At 36.7% G+C, this 22057-nt stretch overlaps 1 protein-coding gene across 4 annotated transcripts in view; it reads left to right on the top strand.

Annotated features, from left to right (window-relative positions):
* The window catches only part of NCKAP1 (NCK associated protein 1), a 62143-nt gene extending 40389 nt beyond the window's left edge, over positions 1 to 21754 (top strand). For all 4 annotated transcript variants that reach the window (XM_071561609.1, XM_071561610.1, XM_071561612.1 and 1 more), the window contains 10 exons: positions 3022 to 3152; positions 3515 to 3612; positions 6894 to 6987; positions 7557 to 7639; positions 8091 to 8171; positions 12290 to 12383; positions 13977 to 14093; positions 17811 to 17920; positions 20000 to 20089; positions 20676 to 21754. In XM_071561609.1, the coding sequence (XP_071417710.1) occupies positions 3022 to 3152; positions 3515 to 3612; positions 6894 to 6987; positions 7557 to 7639; positions 8091 to 8171; positions 12290 to 12383; positions 13977 to 14093; positions 17811 to 17920; positions 20000 to 20089; positions 20676 to 20792 (1015 nt within the window). In that variant the 3' untranslated portion in view covers positions 20793 to 21754. The remainder of the gene's footprint in view (positions 1 to 3021; positions 3153 to 3514; positions 3613 to 6893; positions 6988 to 7556; positions 7640 to 8090; positions 8172 to 12289; positions 12384 to 13976; positions 14094 to 17810; positions 17921 to 19999; positions 20090 to 20675) is intronic.
* The last annotated feature ends 303 nt before the right edge of the window (positions 21755 to 22057 follow it).

Genomic DNA, 22057 nt, shown 5'->3' on the forward strand with positions numbered 1-22057 from the left:
TCTGGGTGAGGTAGAGAATAGCTCTTTACTGAAAAGCCTCTCAGGTTTACAGAGTTTATAGACACGTGCACCAGTATAGGGATGATTTCTAATTTATAACACTACTGAATTATCATAATTAAAGGTTACATCCAGCCCCGAAACCGTCCACTCTTGTGCCACCTTGTTGTCACCCCCAGAACCTGCTTCTTGGCATGGCTCTTTGGAACTGAGTCGCAGGTCTCACGACCCTTTACCTCTTTACCATCATCATCTTCATGTCATAATCCCTCATTGGAGCTTCTCCAAGGTCCCTGGGTCACCTATCTCATTTGGACTAAAACAGTATCTTATTATTCTAGTCTTGAGTCCCAAGCAAAGTGTTCTGGCCATTATCTTGCCCTTAACACAGAAATTCAGGAATTTCTGTGCAGCACAGAGGGAAAAACTCCTATTTGCTACATCAAATGTAAGAAACTTACGCATCTATATAAAAAATCTGCAAATATACAAATATATAAAAATATATACATATATATACAAATATATAAAGTCCTAAGGCATCATTCCCCCTTTAGAGACTTGACAAAAGATAGACTTTTGCTTAGTTTCTTGACGTTAGAGTATAAAGATAAGCAGTAACTACAGCATGGAATCATACAGCGAGCTATTAAGCAGACACTGATGACAAATATGAGTAATATAAACAGGGTTTTTATCCAGGTCCAGTTTGGTAACCATGATGTAATTAATTTTATTGTAGATATCTTCAAAGCCCAATGAGACATCTCCAAGAGTTACTTGATGTAGAGTTTGTTTTTAAATTTCAGCCAAATCAGTTGAAATTCTTCTGCTCTGATCTACATAAGAACAACTGGAGTTCATAATGGTACACACGCCCCCTTTATGAGGCTAACAGAAAATCAAGAGCCATTCTGTTTTTTAAAACCACACGTAACAAACCATGAACTTTTTCTTGCAAGGCTATAATTGCATCTAAAGTATGATTTTTAATATGTTCAACAACAGATGAAATATTAATGATTGCTTTTTCCAATTCAATTACTCCTAAAGCAGGAATAAGAGCCTTAACCATATTGTGAAAAATCAAAGGATATTTCATGAGAGGGTTGCTGGATTTTTTTGAACTTCTTCTTCACATAAGTTCTTATCTACCCACTTTGTTCTTTAATTTGATCAAATATCATTATGTTTGGGATTACAGCCACAAGAGCACAAGACCAGTCTTTATCAAGGAGCAAAATTTTCTATGCTTCATTTTTACATATTCAATACTATCTTGAACCCTGCGGGCGAATAATTTTCCAGGGTGTATGTGCCAAATTTATTACCATACAGAGGGAGAATGATCTTTCCAATGGCATAAACAATTGTGCAGGGTACTGCATAATTTTCTTGGTTTGGAATTAGGCTGCCTAGAGCTATAGGCAAGTAGGTTTTTGTGACTTGTGTCCAAGTTTCAGATTCTAAACCACTTCATCTGTTATTGCCTCTTGGGGCTTTGCTAATGTTTGTCTCGTTCATTAAGACACCAGTTAGAGGCCAGTTGTTATCCTCATCAATTGTTGGCATTTGAGTACAAACCCAGCAGTGGTTTTTGCAAAGACTATTGGACACATTTTGGACTAGAGCTACATGCAAATTTTGGTTCCAAACTTGAATCATGGTTACCAACCGTGTAGGGAATAAACACATGAAGAACAGTCTAAACTATGTCATTTTTGTCTGTATCAGTTTGTTTTTGCAATTGTTCCCAGGATCAGAGGCTTTCTGAGCTCTGGAATAGTGAATCCAGGGTTCCTTGCCTGTAACTTTAACTGCAGTGAGGGTAGTTAGCAGAACCTGGAACAATCCCTTCTGTCTGGCTTTTAGAGGATCACTGTCCCACCATTTAATACAGACTTAATCTCCAGGCTTAATACAGACTTAATCAATAAGTGGAAGTGTGTAATCGTATAGGTCTGGATAACACAATGAATTTCCGGAGTTTCTGCAAAGTATAACTTGGAGACATTAAATATTTCTGTAAATCAATTCTCTCAATTATCTCTCATGTGAATGTCTTTTGGAAGATGAGGGATCTGATACAACCTGCCGTATAGTATTTTATAGGGACTTATGTTATTTCTCTGCCTTGGTTGTATGTGGATTCTCAGTAATGCTATAGGCAAGGCCTGAACTTACAACATAGATGCCTCTTGACAGATTTTGCTTATCTGTGTTTTGCGAGTATTATTCATATGTTCAACTTCGCTGCTCTCCTGAGGTCTGTAGGGAGTATGCAGATACCAAACACTTTTCAGAATATAACTAATCTTCCCTACTACTGTTGCAACAAAGTGTGGTCATCTGTTTGATGACATTTCTAAAGGAACTCCAAATCTTGGAATTATATGATTGAGCAAGATTTTTACCACTTCTTTTGCTGTGTTAGTGCAACAGGGGGAAGCTTCAGGCCATCTACTGAAGGTATCAACTCATACTAATACGTACCTGTATCCTTCTTCACATGGTAGCTCAGCAAAATCTATTTGCCAATAATCTCCAGGAAGGTTTCCAGTTTTACCTACCCCCAGCACTATTCTCTTGCTTGTATCTGGGTTGTTACAGCAACAGATTTCACATTTGCTTGCTCCAGACTGCACAATTTCAGTTATTTTTATCTCTACTACTATTTTCTTTGGATGTTTCAAAAGATTTTTAATTCCCCAACGAGTAGCTTCATGCTCTTGCAGTGCTAACTCTCGAAGAACTAGGGGCAGAACTACAATCTGTCCTGTGGGTGTAACAGCCCATCTCCCTTTTTTTGACTTTAGCCTTAAAGGATTCAATTAACTGGTGGTCTCTTTGATTATACTCTGTGGTAAACCTTGACAGGTCAATTTCCTAAGGCATCGGTATCACTTGAACTAGGAAAATAAAACTTTAGTCTTAGACCCTTGTCACACAACTATGCTTTATCTGCATAGGGTAGCCATGAACATGTGTCTTTTTATCTAAAACTGTTCCCTTTTTGATAAGGTATTTGGAAACTTTGCTACGGCAAGTCAGCAATGGTCACATCGCCTATTTCCCAGCCATGAAGGCATTTGTAAATTTGCCTACGGAAAATGAGTTGACATTTAATGCTGAGGAGTACTCTGATATATCAGGTAAACTTTGATGTTTCTACTGAATGTTTGTGAGGGATAGTTGTTGTTTTGCTCGAGTAATTGGAATAACAGCCACTCTTAGAGCAACTATTACTGGAATAACAGTTAAGACGTAGAGTTAACATTTGTTAACTTTCAGTAGTATTTGAAGTACTTTTTATTCATACTGCATGTAAGCTGCACAGATGGGTGTATGATGGATTGGTGACTACTGCTTTAGTTCTATTACCATACAAGTTCTTGTATCTAAAATTCTACTTCAGGGTAAAAGATTTTTGCATTTAAAGCAGCATTGCTAGATACATGATGGGCTGCAAATAAGAAAGAATGTTTGAAGTAGAAAAGTTTCTTTTATTTCTCAGAAATGAGAGCCCTTTCTGAACTCCTGGGACCATATGGTATGAAGTTCCTAAGTGAAAGTCTGATGTGGCACATCTCTTCACAGGTTGCTGAGCTTAAGGTAACCTTGGGAAACTGGTGGGTGGAAAGGCAGGTAGTTTTTTTTAGCTATGCTTCTGCATGCCATATTTTTTAAATGACTGCATCAAACAAACTGATAAAGCTGTGAATTTTACCCATTTTTTTGTACTTTGTTTGCACATGTAGTACCTGTATATCCCACATTCTTCAACAGCTGAATGGGCACAACTTAATGCAGGTGATGTTAGATTTCTGTGTTAGATACCATAAGTTAGGAGTCAAGTCTCTTTTTATTGTCTGTGAAAAGATAAATGTTTTTTAAGATCTCCAGGTGCTTGTGAAACACTTGCCCAAGACTGTTGACTCTCCAAACTTAGCATGAAAACCTCAAATCTATCTTAGTTACCTATAAGGACTTATTTTTTTACATTGTGGGTTGGCATCTATTGTTTAGTTTAGGAGACTTCAGGTCCTTTTTTCTTTATTAGCTTTCCTCATTTTCAGGTGTATCTTTCCCTTTGCCTCAACAGTAACTATTTATTACAAATGTTTGTTTTCTGATAAATAAACCTCATATCTACAGCAACACAAGCAAATAATAAAGTTATTATTTTCCAATTAAATTGGAAATATGGGCATATCAAGGAAGTTAATTTCTTGTATATTCAAAACAGCAGACAGTGATGGGGACCCACTTGGTGGTGCCTGTGTAATTAACTCTTCCTGAAAAGAGGTTTTAATAAATTCAATAACATGTATTAAAAACAAAAAACTCCAATGAGGGAAAAGTAAATCTATGCCAATTAGTGACTATTAAAATGTCACTAATTGGCATAGATTTACTATTCATATGACTTGTTCTTTTAGTATAATTTCCAGATTTAGTTCTAAGTTGTTATTACCTTAATTTTCAGTATATTTAACCCTAATTACAATAAGGAGTTTTTTGTAACTATTCCTGCATGCTGTGTTTCTGAAAATGCATATGAATACTTCAGAGATCTAAGGAATTTTCATTTTTTCCCTCCATAATTTATTATTATTAGCAGACCAGGCCTTTAAAAGTGTTTTTAATACATGTTACAGTTTCAGAGATCTCTTTTGCACTGTTAAAACGTGAATTGCAGTGCTGCTGAGTGGCTGGAATGTGTGATGCCCCAAAAAGTTTTAAGCCTTTTATTCACTTAAGCTTAAGGAGAGGGGTTGCTCACGCTTTCCAGGGTGCCACATTTCAAGTAAAGCACAAAGCGCTTGGGCAGGTGTTTGTTGCTGCTCTAATTGTGCACTTGCTGAGGAGTTATGCTTCCTCAAAATCAACACTATTTATATTGGAGCTGTGTATTTTTTAAAAGCAACTTTAAATTGTGTTTGAAATCTGTTGTTTTCTGATGCTGCTGAGGGTAAGCAGAGCATAATGTAGATCCACATGCACGTGACCACATATTTGGAAGAAAAAATAAAGTAATCAAATGTTCATCTCTTTGGCTTAGCAAGAGAGTGCTAAGAAGCATCTCTGTTTGGAGGGAGAAACCAAGAAGAGAATAGAATGGGGACCTGATTAAGAGTAGAGTTCAACATTCGTGCTTTGCTTCCTGCTGGGGGACCAGGTGTTGGTTTTATATCTGACATTTAAGCCTGTAGCAAGGAGGGGAAGATTGCTGCATTTAAGTGACTATTTGAACTATATTCTAGCCTGTTCCTTTTAAATCTTAAACTAATGTAGTGGTTATTCTTTGTGAAGCTGAAAGCTTGACTCAGCAATACTGTGCATGGACTATTGCCCTCAGTATTACATTCTGGCAAGTTTTGAGGGATTTAAATTAAAATGCCACACATCTGCAAAGTTCTGATACATCACATGGTTTAAAACTGCCCATCTTGATTTCAGTGCAAACCAGTTTTACTTTGGCTTTCAGCATAGAAGTCCATCCCCTGTGTCTTTTGTGTGCACATATGGACACGTTCATCAGCATCAAATGGTTTGGGTTGGAAGGGACCTTAAAGATTCTTGTAGTTGGTTAGTTTGCTGCATTTTGTGTAGCTTATTTCTTTCCTTGCTTCTCACTAAAGATAGGAAGAAAGAAAGTAGGGACACTGGATGGATTATGGATATCCTTGAGTTTATGGGAATAGCTTATAGGTCTACATGTTTAATGAATGTTAATTTTTCCTGCTGCCTCCTCTGGTAGTTGATGGATTGGAATGCATCCACTTGAAAAATAAAACTATTAATAATCACTTTGCAAGACCACCCCCAATCCAGCTTATCCTGGTTTCTCTCTCCATCTTTCAGTTCTTTTTCACTTTGATATTACTTACTATACAAAGCACTAATTCAAATCTTAAAACAAAAGAAAACACTTTCTTCAATGTTGAGAAGCACACAAAAGATGTAAATTTTCATAGCCATTGATTGTCTGTCCTCTTTCTAAGGAGAGATAATAATATTTCCATTTCTGAAGTAGGGTACTATGCATTCAGACTGCAAAATATTTTTTTAAGAATAAACTACCTATTTCTTGCTTGAAGAGGGTTTCAAAATCCTGCTTGGCTCAACAGAAGTTCCTCTGTTAGCAAGAAACCTTTTTGGATCTGACATTTTATAGATGTGATTATACAATCTCTGTAATTTAAAATTAAATCCATACATGTTTGGAAAATTATTTCAGAAAAGTTATTACATTTACCCTAATGCTACAAGTTGCATGTATGAGAGCTACTAGAAATTAGAAACAGACATGTGTATTCCTTTCATTTGGTCAAACTGACATGAATACTACTGCACTTGAGTTTAACTGTTCCAGGCTATGTTAGAACTGGCATGAATGTTTTTATTTTATATTATAATGGAAGAAAATTTCAAGTAAACTGCACCAAGATTGAACAATTTGACTCTTACATCCTTGATTCCCATTTTCAATTTTACCAGCATTAAATTTCAGCATAACTAGTGAAAGGAGCAACCCAAAAGAATGGATTAGTTTGTGAATTTGCATTTTTATTGACACATGTATACTTTTCTTATTAAAAGAGCTATTTTGTGGTTTTACTGAGTTTCGTTCCTTTGGTTTAAGAGGTGGTACGCATTGCTCAGTATAAATCACGTTCAAGGGGTATCTAATCATCTCCTTTTTGATGCAGAGCTGTCTTTTGTGTAGAGTATTGCCTGATGATAATACTGATAATTTAGTCCCATTATGAACACAGTAGTACATCTATATCACATGGGGTTAGTTGCCTTTTTGCCAGACCAAAATATTCTGAATCAGGCATTTATCATGTTGAAATGTACAGCTGACCTGAATCCTTGGTTCTTTATAGAAACTTGTGGTGGAGAACGTTGAAGTTCTAACACAAATGAGGACCAGCTTCGACAAGCCAGACCAGATGGCAGCGCTCTTTAAAAGATTATCATGTAGGTAGTGGTGTCCTCCTAAACATACAGGGTTGGGTTTTATATTTGTCTTTATAAAGAAAATAGAGAAATTAGTTTACCTGTATTAAGTATACAGAAGCAGCAAAATGTACATGAGCTCATGTAAACTGATGGATCTCTTCAAACTGTTGTAGTGTTCCCACGTACAGACAAAAGTGAAATTTTAGTGTTAGTGTATGGACATTATAGCAGTGATGAGGTTTGAGCATCTTTTCAGGGATAATAACACATAGCTATAGCAAAAAAAAAAGATTATTATAGAGACATTTTTGGCCTCAAGAAAGCTCTGAGCCAGTGTTAGCATCTGGCACTGACACCTGTGTGTACCAGGTTTCATTCCATGATGTGGTTAACATGATAGTCTTCTCCTTAAAATCCCATTGTGGATTCAGCTATAGAAGCCTTCTTTAGCACTGTTTATTTTGGCTCTTTTAAGGAATGCCATTTTTTCAGTATCTTGCTGTTTTCTGTATTTTGTTAAATATTTTCTTTCTTTTATTTGGAGAACTGAGTTTCTAAACATCAACACTTGATTGATCTCTTTTCAGCTGTCGACAGTGTTTTGAAGAGAATGACAATTATTGGTGTTATCTTGTCTTTCCGGTCATTGGCACAGGAAGCACTTAGAGATGTAAGAAACAGCACAATATATTCCTAATTGTTTTCATTCTATTCAATTTAATGGAATAATAGGAGATTTGAAGCTTCGCTGTTTAGGAATGCTGCTATCTCTTAAAAGGTTGGCATGTAGGTGAAATGGCAATACTCAGCCATAACTTTGAATTGCAAGTTGAGTATTGTTCAGAGAAATGTTACATTAAAGCATACAGGTTTTAGTTTAGAACATTGCCTCTCAATGTTCTCTGTGTTTAATAAGTTTAGAAAGCTGTTGTTTCACTTTGTTTGCAAACAGCTTGATTTTGCATTTATTAGGCTTTAATGTCTTACATCTACAAACAAATTCAAATGCATAAAATAAAAACTCATCAAAAAAGAAAGCAGGTCCAGTAAAATAATGGCAGTGTCTAACTGATCATTAACATGGGAAGTCATCGTTCTTGTTTTGTGTTTGTGTCTCTTAGGTCTTATCCTACCACATTCCTTTCCTTGTAAGTTCCATTGAGGACTTCAAAGATCACATTCCAAGAGAGACTGACATGAAGGTAAAATGTTTGGCTGACTGGGTGATGGGGTAATTTTGGAGCTTACTGAAAATACCTGAGGGGCAAGACTGTCATGCTTAGTGTCAAAAATCCAACCACAAAGAACACCTTTTTTTTCCAACAAGCTTAGTAGTTGTGGATCTGCAGCCTCCTAATGTTCTGGAGAAAAAAATCCCAGCCAACTGCAAGGATAGGCACAAGTCTATCTGCTTGTGATCACATTTGAGAATTTTCGTAGAAAGAATGAAGAGCAAAATTTATCAAGTGTTAAAACATGACTAAGCAATAAAGGGAAGAATGCAGAGCTGCTTCGTAGTGTGAGCAATATAACTGGTAAAACTGAGTCTTTCAGAGACCCTGTATATGTGGTTGGAGCTCTGCATATAAAACCTGTAAGTCTGACTTTGACCTAAAGTGAAAATTCTTGTGAAGCCACTGTCTGAAAAAAAAAAAAAAGAAGTCAGCCGCTTAAATAAGGTACTTTGCTTCTGAATGATACTATGGTCCCATCCAAAACTCCTTGTTGGCACACCATGTGGCTTTGGACATCTATGCACAGTAGCTGCAGCCTAGCTGGTTTTTAATCTCTTATTGCAGCTTGGAGTCTGTGAAGGATTCCTGCTTAATGGTGTTTCAGCAGTTTGATTTGCAGAAAATGTGTAGCAGGATATATATTGCACAATTCTCTAACTTGTACAGATACAACTTTTAGAAATCTGCTCTTTAGCAAAGCACCATTTTGAAGGCCAGAATATGTTGTTATTCCTGAACTTCAAATTTACATTTCTCTGTTAACTCTTGAGGAAAGAAACTAAGTTCTTTATGAATGAAGATTCACTAAACGAGAAACATCCTTCTCCTTTTAAAAGTTCAGAGTCCATTATCATGGGCCTCATGATTCAGGAGATACAGTTTAGCAGTTATATTCAGAGTCATTTTCGGACCAAGTTACTGAAATTTCACATGTGCTATTTCATTCCAAAATAATCTTTGAAACTTTTGATGGTGATAAACCAGGCATGAATATTTGATGTTGAAGAAAAAATTGCAAATTCATACCATGATAGAGGAATTCTGTGGAAATGCCATGTAAAATTAACTTAAAGTATACAGGTTCTTAATAAATATAAAAATGATGCAAGTTGCTTTTGCACTTCTCAGTAAAAGCCGTGCTACAATTCCCACCTGTGTTACGGATAAAATTACTGATCACCGAAGCATGATGTTCCATTATTAAACTTGAATAATCAGCATCTGGAGGAGATGAGAAGGAAAGTTCACTGCTTACGTTGATCTTTTCAGAAAGCATCTTACACGCTCTTGGTGTCAAAGGAGTGCTGGAAAATAGGGTGGGATAAAGGCTGCAACAGTAATCATGGAAGAGAGTATTTTGCAACTGATATTTTTAAGCTGATGGTAATGGATCACTTTAAACATTTCACTGGATCTCCAAAAATGTTGCTGAACTTGTTTGTGTCAGCAGATACGAGAAAGCACAGTACTTGCTGCTGCTTTTCTGGAAGTCAGTGGAATAATTTACAGTCACTGGAATGATTGGATGGGCAAAAAAAATCCATCACTGGATGGCAAAAAAATAAAGCTTTCCACTGTTAAATAAAGCTCTGCTGAGCGCTGCTGTCTGGGTCTTGCCATGTAGCACTACCTACTTGCTTCTGCTTCACATAATATTTGGCTGTTGGTTTTCTCTGCTGTAGCTCTTCTCTGATTCTCAAATACACCTATTTTGTGTGTTGGTGTGGGTTTTCTTCTAGTTAGAAGTGTCTGAAATAAATTCCAAGTGCTGTGGAACACTGCACCATGCTGGTGTTCGCATGATGCCACGTCCTGTGGTGCGGTGCGATGCCGTGTGGGCTTGTTGGAGAGCAATTAGCTTGCCTGGATAATGCTGGAGGACTCTGCTTAGGGAAGGAGCCAAACCAGTGTAATCTTTTCCATAGTGCTTGTCAGGAATACTGGGAACTCTGACATGTACTCGCCTGGAACTCTGCCAGAGCTTTGTCTTGAAAACAGCTTGTTGGAAGGGCCAGGACTGTGCTGAGAGCCTGCTAACAATTAAGTCCTGTGGACAATCACCAGCTCTGAGCTTCTCTTGGCCTTGTCACATACAACAGTGCAACTGCAGGCAACAAAACCTTCTTTTGGGACAATAAGGCAAACTTTTTTTTTCCTTAAATGAGGGCATGTCAACAGACAGATATTAACAAGGCATCATACAGTGGATTGAGACAATTGCCCAACTGGGCCTTTTTTAGAACATAATAACATAGTAATTTCCTATGTACTGAATTTACCAAGCAAAACTTAAATAGTTTTAAAGCTATTGAAGAAATGAATACTTGTTATGAAATGTTATTTTTATTTTTCTGTCCCTGAAATTTACTATTTGGGATGACTGTCAAAATTCTCTTCTCCTTTTACTTGAATATTTTTAATGTTAAATTGTTGGGCTGTTTATTCAGGATAAGAGGGCATTGCTTCAAATGGAAAGAGAGTAGGTTTAGATTGGATATTAGGAAAAAATTCCTAAGGGTGTTGAGGCACCATGTTGCCCAGGGGAGCTGTGGCTGCCCCATCCCTGGAAGTGTTCAAGGCGAGGTTGGACAGGACTTGGAGCAACTTGATCTAGTGGAAGGTGTCCCTGCCCATTACAGGAGTTTGGAACAAGGTTATCTTTAAAGTCCTTCCAGCAATTCTCTGATTCTTTTTAACCTGTTGGCTGTGAACCAGCCCTTGTCCAGATGCCAGGCTGGAGCAGACTAGTAAGGATAGTCTGCACAACGTTTGCTACCTGCAGCTGCTCAACTATACATGAGAATTTATGGGCAAAGTGTAAAACTTCTCAGATATTAGAATCATAGAATTGATTGGGTTGGAAAGGCCCTCCGAGATCATCGAGTCCAACTCTTGGTCCAACTCTAGTCCATTTACCAGATCATGGCACTCAGCGCCACGGCCAATCTGCGTTTAAAAATCTCCAGGGATGGGGAATCCACCCCCTCTCTGGGCAGCCCATTCCAATGCCTGATTACTCTCTCTGTAAAGAATTTTTTTCTGATATCCAACTTAAATTTCCCCTGTCAGAGCTTAAGCCCGTGCCCCCTTGTCCTATTGCTGAGTGCCTGGGAGAAGAGACCAGTCCCCACCTGGCTAGAACTTCCCTTCAGGTAGTTATAGACAGTGATGAGGTCACCTCTGAGCCTCCTCTTCTCCAGGCTAAACAACTCCAGCTCCCTCAGCCTCTCCCCATAGGGCTTGTGCTCCAGTCCCTTCACCAGCCTTGTTGCTCTTCTCTGGACTCGCTCCAGCACCTCAATATCCTTTCTGAACTGAGGGGCCCAGAACTGAACACAGTACTCAAGGTGTGGCCTCACCAACGCAGTAATATTCATTCCTAGTGCTTCACGTAGTTCTTTTTATTGGATGTAAACTTGTTTTTGCAGAGATTCATCTGAACTCTGGTTTCAAAGACTTTGTCAAAATAGTAAATGGAGAGAGAAACAATTGCTTGTTAGCAATAACAAAAGATACATCGTGGGATGGGCTGGAAAATGCAATACATTTCAAGATGTTCTTAGTTCCTCCAAATGTTAGGGGTGCTTGGAGTCTAAATCATGGTGTTTGAAATCTCTGAACAGTGAATCTATATGAAATTTGAATGTTGTATGATTTCTGCCTTACTCTGTTTCACCAAGTTGTGACTTTGGGCTTTTGTTTAAAAATGGTGTATTTGTAAATGTTAGCTGATACTGTAGATCTAGTTAAGAAAATGTGTTACTTTCTTTTGAACAATACAGAAAGATAGCGAAATAGCTAATTGGAAGTCAGGGTGTTTGCTTTTGAGGTAATGTAGGAAAGTATATGAACTTTGTTTGGCTTGACATGCAGAAATTACAATCTGGTTCACAAAGTACTGACCTAGCTGGCTTAGTGCAGGTTAGAAACAAACCAAATCCAGAGTCTCTATCTTATTTTTGCCAAATCTCTGAAATTCCTTAGTGCCTCAAATTTCAATATGAACATTTTAAACATGGCAGCAACACTGTGCTTCATCATCTTTACACAAAAGCATTCAGTGCTGTCTTTGTTCTGGTTCTCAGGTGGCAATGAATGTATATGAACTGTCATCAGCTGCTGGATTGCCTTGTGAGATTGATCCTGCCTTGGTTGTAGCACTGTCTTCCCAAAAATCAGGTAAGAAGGTCCAATTTAAAGAATACAAATGTTAAAAAACCCCAACAACTAGGAGGAGCAAAAAAAGGAAATGTACCCAGGCATAGAAGTGTTTAAAGTGCCAGAAGGAAACTTGTATATCTCGAGTCCTTTGTATTCCTTCAATGAGCTTCATAAATGGCATAAGAGCATGAATTATTTGTGCCCGCTGATTGTTAGCTTGAGAATCTTTTCAAATACACATGAATTGACTTGTTGCTCTAGAAGAAAATAACAGGTAGGTGTTGAAGGAATTTAATGGTGAAAACTCCTGTAATTTAAGGACAATGACATCAGGACTCTCTTGTGAACAACTGCTGACCTGATCAGTTCTGTTGCATAAATCTGTAACAAATCTGTCACCTAAGTAAATGTTAGGAGCTGAAATGTCAGCTGAATACAAGTCATGAATTTCACAACACTTACCGGTGTGTTATACAAATGGTAACATGGAGCTTGCAAGGGAAAACATGGTAAAATACACATATTAATGCTCTAACATGTATAGTGCTTCCTCTTATTTGCTTTAAGACACTGCTGTCCAAGATTTTCAGTTTTGTTTACTCTGGCAGGTTCAAAGACACGAATTAAGACTCCTAAATGCTTTTTTGACAGTCTTCAGCTTTTTTCTCTTTCTTCCTTACTGAGTATTTAATTCCTTTTTTTCCTGTGTGTGTCGTGGGTAATTACTGTTTTAACCCCAATCATAAATATTTTAAATGTGAAGTTGTTTTTTCTTGCTTTAACAGTAGTTCTTTCAGGAGGGGAAAATAAAGGTCATTCCAAGGGGCATTTCAATATTTGAACTGAAGTGTGAAGCATAATTTCTTTGTGCACCTAAAAAAAAAAACCAACCCAAAGTGTTGTTATATGTATATGGACAATATATAATGCATATACAGAAGTATGTCTTTGTAAGATACCTACTATCTAAAATGGCATTTTAAATGGATTATTTCCATTGTGGTACAGCTATGAAATGTTTAAGCTGGGTGAATAAGAGAGAGAATTTCTGTATATTCTCATAACTGTTATCTCATATTTTGATAAGCATCTTTTACATTTTGAAATACTTTGCTTTTAGTAATGCAGCTTTCATTGAAATAAGTTCTGTATGTCACCAATTGACTTTTTAAAATTAATCTTCTGTAATGTGTGATGATGATGCTGTTTTTGAAAGCACAAAGTTTTGTGAGAATTGAGGTAAGTTAACCATCACCCTCTGCTCATTTGCCTCACCTCAGAGCAGTAACTGGATTTACACCAGCATGAAAAGATTACTATTCTGCTCAGCATAATAAAGTCTTGGTAACTGAATGGTTAAAAGTGAGAGGGTGGCATCAGCTTCCCTTTGTTCTGGTAGATATCAGACTGGACATTTTGCAGCTCCACCCTGTGCCTTTTGGCAAGACTGACATAATATTCATCCTTTCACAATACAAACATTGACTTTTTTGGTTTGGGGTTTAAATTTCAGTTTTGGTAAACATTTTACATTCTAATCTACCTGCAGTTGAAAGCAAACATTTTAAGATAACTTCTTTAATGAAAGAACTTAACTGTTTTTGTTTTTAGAAAACATTAGTCCAGAGGAAGAATATAAAATTGCTTGCCTTCTCATGGTCTTCGTGGCTGTCTCCCTGCCGACTTTGGCTAGTAATGTGATGTCTCAGTATAGCCCTGCCATCGAAGGTAATGTAGAGTCATCTAATATTTGCTGTGAATGCTTCTGTCTTCACAATAGCCCTGGGAGTACCTTGAATACATTTGCTTTAAATATGTAATCACATTTTATAGTAAGCAAAATGTAAGGATCACTTAGCCCTAATCCAGGCAGATTCTTCTGAAAGTACTTTAAAAGCATTTACTTGACTGTTTTTCAAGATAACTTCCATGAAAAAGCAATTTTGTGCTTGAAATTTTCAGAACAGTTCAGATACTGTAGGGGGCAATCTTGTCTTAACGTGTGGAATTGCTGGTGCACACATTCTGCATTAATTAGGGTGAGACTTATTATGTAATAATGTAGTCTCTGTAGTCTAATAGGCATAATGTTTTAGTCATCTTTACATTGGCTTTGGGTCAGTCATATGATGTATCTTTTCTATATTTAATATGCTGTTCATATGACCAAGCATAAAGTTTTGAAAACAGAATCTGGAGGGTGCAAGCTGTGAACAGAATTATTTCCTACACAGCAGTTCCACTTTCTTATTGAAAAAAATAATCTTTGCCTCAAGGAAATTCCTTGCATATAATTCACAAAAAAAGTTCTCTTTCTGACAAAATTAAGTTTAAAAAACACTGACAAACTGTTCCAACACATATAAAAGTCACCTTTCAGCTGTCCAAGCTATTTCCTTTGTGATGTGTAGCATGACTCACACAAAAGACCATGTTTATTCTGCATCCATTTACTGGGTACAGCATGTTTTCTCCAGTTATTTTTTCAAGTTGCACTATTTTTAATTCACTCAAAATTGTAACTCACAAAGTGTAGACTGACTTCTGAAAATGTAAAGTACCAGGAAAATACCAAAATTCTGAAAGCTTTCTGTGTCAGTGTGATATGCAAATCACATTTTTTTGAGAGACCCAAGGTTGTTATTTTAATTGGAGTTAATCAGCCTTTTGTTCACTTTTGAGAGATTAGGGATCTGTTAACTCTAGTTTCATTTTATAAAGACTGTGTAGCCTTTTCCAGTTGTGAAAAACTGGATAAATCTGATGCAATGAGTAATTCTCGAAAATTGATTTGAAATGTTACAAATTTTCAAGTTAACAGCTTTTCCTGAGGAATGGGGAGAACAATCTGTAACCTGCAAAGTTGTTTCATGTTATCTGCACTCATACTGTTTCTACTGATCTTTGCAAGCTTTTTCCAAGCCACAATGCCTGAGTGGAAATCTCATAATATAGTCAAGAGCAGGGAATATTTAATGTAATTGGTGGAGGGCATGGAAAGAATCTTGCTCATTGAAGGACAATCAGATTGGCTGTCTCTACTCAGTCAAAATGAACTTGCTTATGTGTGTGTAAGACCACATCTCTTATATATTCATTGGTTATAGTTTTGTGAAAGAAATTCTCTGGAAGGACTTCGTGCTACCAGTTTCTTACCTAATGTAGAGTCTGTATGGCTTGTCAGGGGGGCAATTTTACTGGTGACTTAAAAGGTTTTACTGGTGATTATGTTTTCACATTTACCCTTCTGCAAATTTATTTCTAAGAACATGAGTCAGGCTACCTACAGGTTCTCCAGCAGGGTAGAGTTCATGCAGGTTTGCCTTCTTCAGCCTCCTTCTCTTCCCAAGGCCCTTTTAGTCCTCAGGTTCTTAGCAGGCTGAAACAACGGACAGTTCTTATCTTCTGCTTGTTTTGTATCATGTAGCTTAAATATTCCAGTTTGTGATCTTATTTACATTAAATAACTCTTAAGATGAAGTCTGACAAAGCCTTGTTTCAAAGTGAGTTCTTAAAGTAAGTGCAGTTAATAAGGTGGCATGAAACTGTGACTGGAGAGAAGTTACATCTAGAACTCAAATAAAACTGTATTAGGAGTTGGTACTGATTTTGTGAGACGTGGCCTCTGTGTTGCATAATTCTTTACTGAGTGGGTTCTTTTATTGAGAGCAAAACAGTCTGGCAAAAGGAATATATAAAGAATGTTCACTCTACAAAAATAACTGAACAAACAGAATAGACCTTGTCATTCCTGCCTTCCTTGCATAATACTACTTTTTCTTGTGTTCTACCCTATTGTAGAACATCTGGCTTGAAACAATATAAATGCTATTTCCAGAATGTGAAATTAATAAATGCTGCTTTTGATGAAGTAAATTCCCAGGACAAATCCTGAATTTATCCATGAACAACTCACAGATTTGAAGGAGTTTCAGCTTTCTAATCTGGCAAGAAATATCTGCCAAATACAGGCAGTGCATGGACAGCTGTAGCACTGTCTGCATTCCCTCTGCCTTCTTCAAGATCAAGTCTGCTTTTTCCACTAGTTCTGGGCTCAAACACTAACAGATCTTTACTTTTGTTCACAGTCAGGAATCTGAACTGCTAGTCAAATACCAGGCTAGAGAGCTAATTTGTCAGCTGGAGGCTGGAGTAGAACACTAGCCTTTTCTAAATACTTAAAACTTTGCAGGTTGGAAACAACAGTTCCTCTGCTGAATTCCCTGGCTGATGCTTCTTCTACAGCCAGAGACATAAAAATGAAGTGACTTAAAAAAAAACCACAAAAAACACAAGCAACAAACAAGTCTCTTCAAAAACAAATACAAATTTAAATCTGAATTAAGCAGAGCAGATGTTGTTGACTGATAGTCACATAAAAATAAGAGACAGAGTAGGAGTATCAATTCTTGTGGCCTACTGGTGGAGACCCACAAGGATCTTCACTGGTCGGCATATTCATATAGCACTTAGATATAGCCTGAAGAGTGAGATGAGAAAATTTCATATCATGTAAAGTTACTGAAGATATTAAAGGAGTGAAAAGCTGCAGAGACATATTGTGATACTGAGTAAATTGGGCAATGAAATGACAGATATAATTAATTTGAAGTAACAATAGTGACATGCATGGGGAAAAACAGATTTTTCTCATGTGGAGTGATGGAGTCCAGCTGACCTCGCTATTCAATCATGAAAATTGGAGTTAAGATAAATGACTGAATGAAAAAATTAGCCCAGTGCTCAACAGTGGTCAAAAAGAATTGGTAAGAGTCAGCATGCTTGAGAGCTTGTTAACCCCTTCGAAGACCACTCCTTTTCACATGCTAGTATTTCCCCACTATACTTGCTTAAGTGTGTGTTAATTTTGTTGTAAAGTGGTAGACTTGACTTAATTTGCCTAGAAGAGATTCCAGGCTTACTGAGGAGCAGTTCATCTGCTCTCTTTGGAAACGGGGCTCTGAGGCCTGGGCAGACTTTAGGCAAGATGTTATGTATGGCAATTAGCAATTCAACAGTAACGTTCTTGAGTGCCTTTGGGTCTCTTGGTCTTGCTGTCTGGGCATGAGGACTTCTTGATTTACACAGAGGGGGAAAGAAATGGTCAATGAGCTTGAAAAAGTCCTTCCTGCACCTGTCTTTTAGCCTAGTCAAGTGTTAATACTGGTAAGTTTTGTACAAACCAAATAAACTTACAATATATTCCTTTGCCTTATTTCTAAAAGCCCGGGGTACCTTTGTCTGGTTGTTGTCACCATTATAGGATTTGGAAGGGAGATCAGTACTTCTGGTGGCTTTCCTGATAGCAAATGTGCAAGAGTGCTTTGCTCCCATTGTGCAAGACGCTAAAAGTTCTTTCATTGTGACAAGTCTCTTTAGTCTTTGATGATGTTTTCTGAAGAATACTGTCATTTTCAAATACGGTTTGTTTATGTTTTTGTTTAGGGCATTGCAACAACATTCATTGCTTGGCAAAAGCTATCAACCAGATTGCTGCAGCTTTGTTTACCATCCACAAGGGAAGCATTGAAGATCGGCTTAAGGAGTTTTTGGCTGTATGTATAACTTTATTTCTAATTGTTAAAATGTACTTTCAGTGCACGAGAGAGAAGTATATTGTTAGTACATGTCTATACACAGATTAAATGTAGCAGTAGTTCTTTACAGTCAGCTTTGTGTGATGCTGGAAAACAACAGGAGCAAATCAGTACAAGTGTCATAATTTTTTTTTCAGTACAGTCTTTAGTATTTTAGCACGTACCATCTCACATTGTGTGGGCCATGACTGGAAAAAGAAATGTGCAATGCACATAAAATCAAGATTCTGTCTAGCAGACTTTTCCCCATAAAGTTGAACACTTCAGTTACCTTCTTTGAAAAAGTAAAATGAACTCCAGAATGACTCTTGTACTGTACCTCTTGACGTGCCTGCCCTTCCTAAACGTGAACTGCTGGGCAGCAGCACGTTACAGAGCTAGCTGGGAAAAGGACATTTTTATGCTTCAGTGTAGGTTGAAGATCAAAGCTGCTGAAATCCTTAGTGATACGCAGAAAAAAATCAAAAGCCTTTAGGTGATGGTGATGTGTTTTAAATATATTTTGATGTGTTGCTTGAGTAGAAATAGAATTTTTAAAGTGGCTCTTAATTAGCCAGTGCTTGAAGGAAACTAGAGGCTAAAACAGCAGCTTCACATTATTTTTTTTAAATTGCTACTGGTTTTGAGTGGTTCTTGATTTTTTTGTTTGGCACTGAAATAGGAAAAAAATATCCCTTCCCTCCTTATTTGAGATAGCTCTGTAAGTAGAAGTTCATAGAAACTTTTTTTTTCCTTAAAAGACTCTTTCACTTCTGGAAATTTATTGCATTTTGTAAAACAGGAAAAAAACCCGATGGCCATTGACCTTGTCTAATGCAACTACTAACTGAAAAAGATGAAAGAGAAATGGTTGTATCAAGTTGCATACATTTGACAAGTGAAGGAAACCAGTATAGTTTCATGTGATAAAACCACTTTTGGTATGAGGTTTGCATTTTTTCAGTGTTCATGGGCTGCTTTCAGACCACAGCTTTTGCTGCACAGACTTGAAGGTTGGATATTTTGGTAACCTTTCTTCTCTAGCACCTTGTACGTATCACTTACTGTTAGTCTGAAAGAAAAACATTTCTCTTGAGAAAAAATGTATTTCTGAAGGTGATCTGCTTTCCTATCCAAGTTAATTAAATATGGAAGAAACTTAGGAGGTTATTTAATGCCGATGAGTATGCACTAAGAATCTTTTGAAGTGTGTATATGACTTCATATTACAAATTGATTAATGACAGAGTTTGTTCAAGAGGAATATTGGTTTAGATTTTTGAACTTGGTGTTTTAATTTAAAATCCATTTCTGGTAAACATGTGGTTTAGGCACATTGCCAGTGCTTGGTGTGACCATAAATGATGATTGTATATCTGAAAGTTGGAAGGGGTTTTTCTCAAATATCTGTAAGACATGAAAACATGGAGTATCAAGGCATCTGTAAATTAAGTATTTTACTGTTGTCTGTGATCCTGAGCTTGTAAATACCTAAGTGCATGTTAGAAGTTTCTAGGATATCTTCTAAAACCATGAAAATAGGTTGCTTGTGGTTTGATGAAATACTATTCATTAGCAGTTAGGATTACATTTCTTTAATGCTTAGGCAGTAAAATGTAACATTTCCTTCTATTGCAAAGTGAGTATAATTTCAAGCAATAAAAGCTTCAATCACTTGAAATCTTAGAAAAATGAAGTAATTTGATAAGTGTATTGAAAAGGACAGAGAGGTGAGGTCTTGATCCCATAGGAGTTCTGTCATTTATTTCAGTAGACTTTATAATTGTCAGCCAGTGATTACAATTAAAATTTCTCTGCAATAAATTTATTTCCTTTTTGTATTGAAATAGCACATATCACTTATTAAACACAACTAGGAATAAACAAATAGGGCTCACTGAGACTAAAGCCCACTGGTTCAGGTGCTCAGGATTACTTTAATAATGCTACTTTTTTGTATTAGTATAACTTAGAGGGCCTTGGCTGTGTGTAACAAGATAGCAGAGGCCCATCAATGAATTGTTTTATTTATTACTCTGAAATACTTGTTTTACATAGCTTGCATCATCCAGTCTGCTGAAGATTGGCCAGGAGACAGACAAAACTACTACAAGAAACAGAGAATCTGTTTATCTACTTCTAGACATGGTGAGAGCATTTGTGTGTTTTGCTTGTGCTACTAACTTTAGGAAGAGGCTTCATGTTGCTTCATTCAGCCAGGGGATTTCGGGTGTCACCTTGGGTGTTGCAGCTCACAAACCAGTGGAAATAACTTTGAATGTCCTTCTTCCTGGCTTTTCAATGTTCAGGATTTATTTTTATTTCATTCCTCCAAACACATGCACACATTTTTGCATTGTCCTTTGTTGCCCAGAACATTTTATCATGTTGTTCAGATCATTTTCATTGTTCACTTAATATATACCAAATTAAATTTCACATTAAAGAAGCAGTGTTCAGAGTATGTGGGAGAAAATCCTCTCTGCTCAGACATTTCAGTATTCTGTATCTTTTGGAAGAAGACTGCATGTATAGGAAAGGAAAATACATGCTTTGACAAGCAGTGAGTTTATAGCAGTGTTTCTCCCCTACGTTTAAACTTTGTGCTATTTATTTTTGCCTTGAAATATGTGGATGGTGTAGGGCAGGCCAGAAGTATCTACTTCAAAATAGGTTATCAGCAGCAGGCAGTAGAAGGTGTTCTGCAAAATCTTGTGGTTTTGGTATTTTTCAGATTGTGCAGGAGTCTCCATTCCTGACAATGGATCTCTTGGAGTCTTGTTTCCCTTACGTCTTGCTGAGAAACGCATACCATGCTGTCTACAAACAAAGTGTCACATCCTCTGCCTGAGTATCTACTTACTGGAGATAAGACATAGCACGCATCTATGTGGCCTCAGTTTTATCTGTAAACTGTGGAGCTATTTTACTTTATGGCCTGATGAACAGTTTTGTGAATTATAAACTTTTTCCATAAAGTTGTATTCCTGATCAGTGGTTTCTTAATATGGTTGTACTACAATATAAGCTTGGTTGATTTTAGGTTGCACATTCATGGAAAATCTTTTTTCTCATTTCTTCCATTTTTTTCTTTTTTTTTTTAACTGTAGAGCATCAGTTATGTTTTAAAAATACTACTTATGCTATATGTTTTTTGATATTGATCATGCAAAACAAAAATCGCTTGTTTATTTCCCAGAAGAAAAATGTATTTAGTGATTATTTTAGATAGTGTAGCTTTCATCTGTGTGTAAATTATTTCATATAGGGAGAGTTATAATCTTGTACCTATTGTTCTTATTGAAAAACAAATATTGGATGTGCATTTCTGTGAAGTAATTACAGCATTTCTAGTTTTATTTTGAAATGTTCACCGATCTACGTCCTCTGACACTATCTAACATTGAAAATGTTACAGGACTGCTTATCCTACAGACAGCGATCCCTCTCCAGATACTTTTAAACAACAGCAAGTGGTGGTGTTTGTATAAAGCATAGTGGAAATTTTTTTTAAACTAACTTCTGTGGTGCCCTGTTGGCATTAACACTACCATTGTACCCTGCTGTATATTAAACATTCTTACACATTTATCACATGTCGATAACATGTTAGCCCTTAACCACTTTTTATATGTTTTAAATTTTTGAAATTCAAGTGTACCTTCCATAACATACAATAAACACTAGACTGTATTATCTGTAGGTGAATTATTTTTAATATAAATGTTATCCTAGTATTTCAAGCTTAAACTGTGCTGTTGTGCATTGATTTACATCTCACAGTTCATTAAATATCAATCCTTAGTGCTTTTATGTGAAGACTTCTTTTAATCCTTCACCTTTTGACTTCTGTGATAATGAATCTTGTAAAAAATTGGAAGAAGGAATTAAAAACAATGTAAAAAGTGTCAGTTTAGTGCCATTATCCTTTAAATCTTACTTTTACATAATGAAGCAAGAGAAGCATTTATATAGTACATAGCAATGCCAGTTGTACCCATAGAAGTAAGTGTATTGTTAAAGTATAAAACTTGAAATAATCCTAGAAGAGGCGAGTGTTGCTAAAACCGTAACATCAGGCATGACTGAGACAGATGTATAATAGCCCTTTTTTTA

This window comes from Pithys albifrons, chromosome 8, assembly GCF_047495875.1.
Source record: "Pithys albifrons albifrons isolate INPA30051 chromosome 8, PitAlb_v1, whole genome shotgun sequence".
In the NCBI taxonomy this organism is placed as follows: domain Eukaryota; kingdom Metazoa; phylum Chordata; class Aves; order Passeriformes; family Thamnophilidae; genus Pithys; species Pithys albifrons.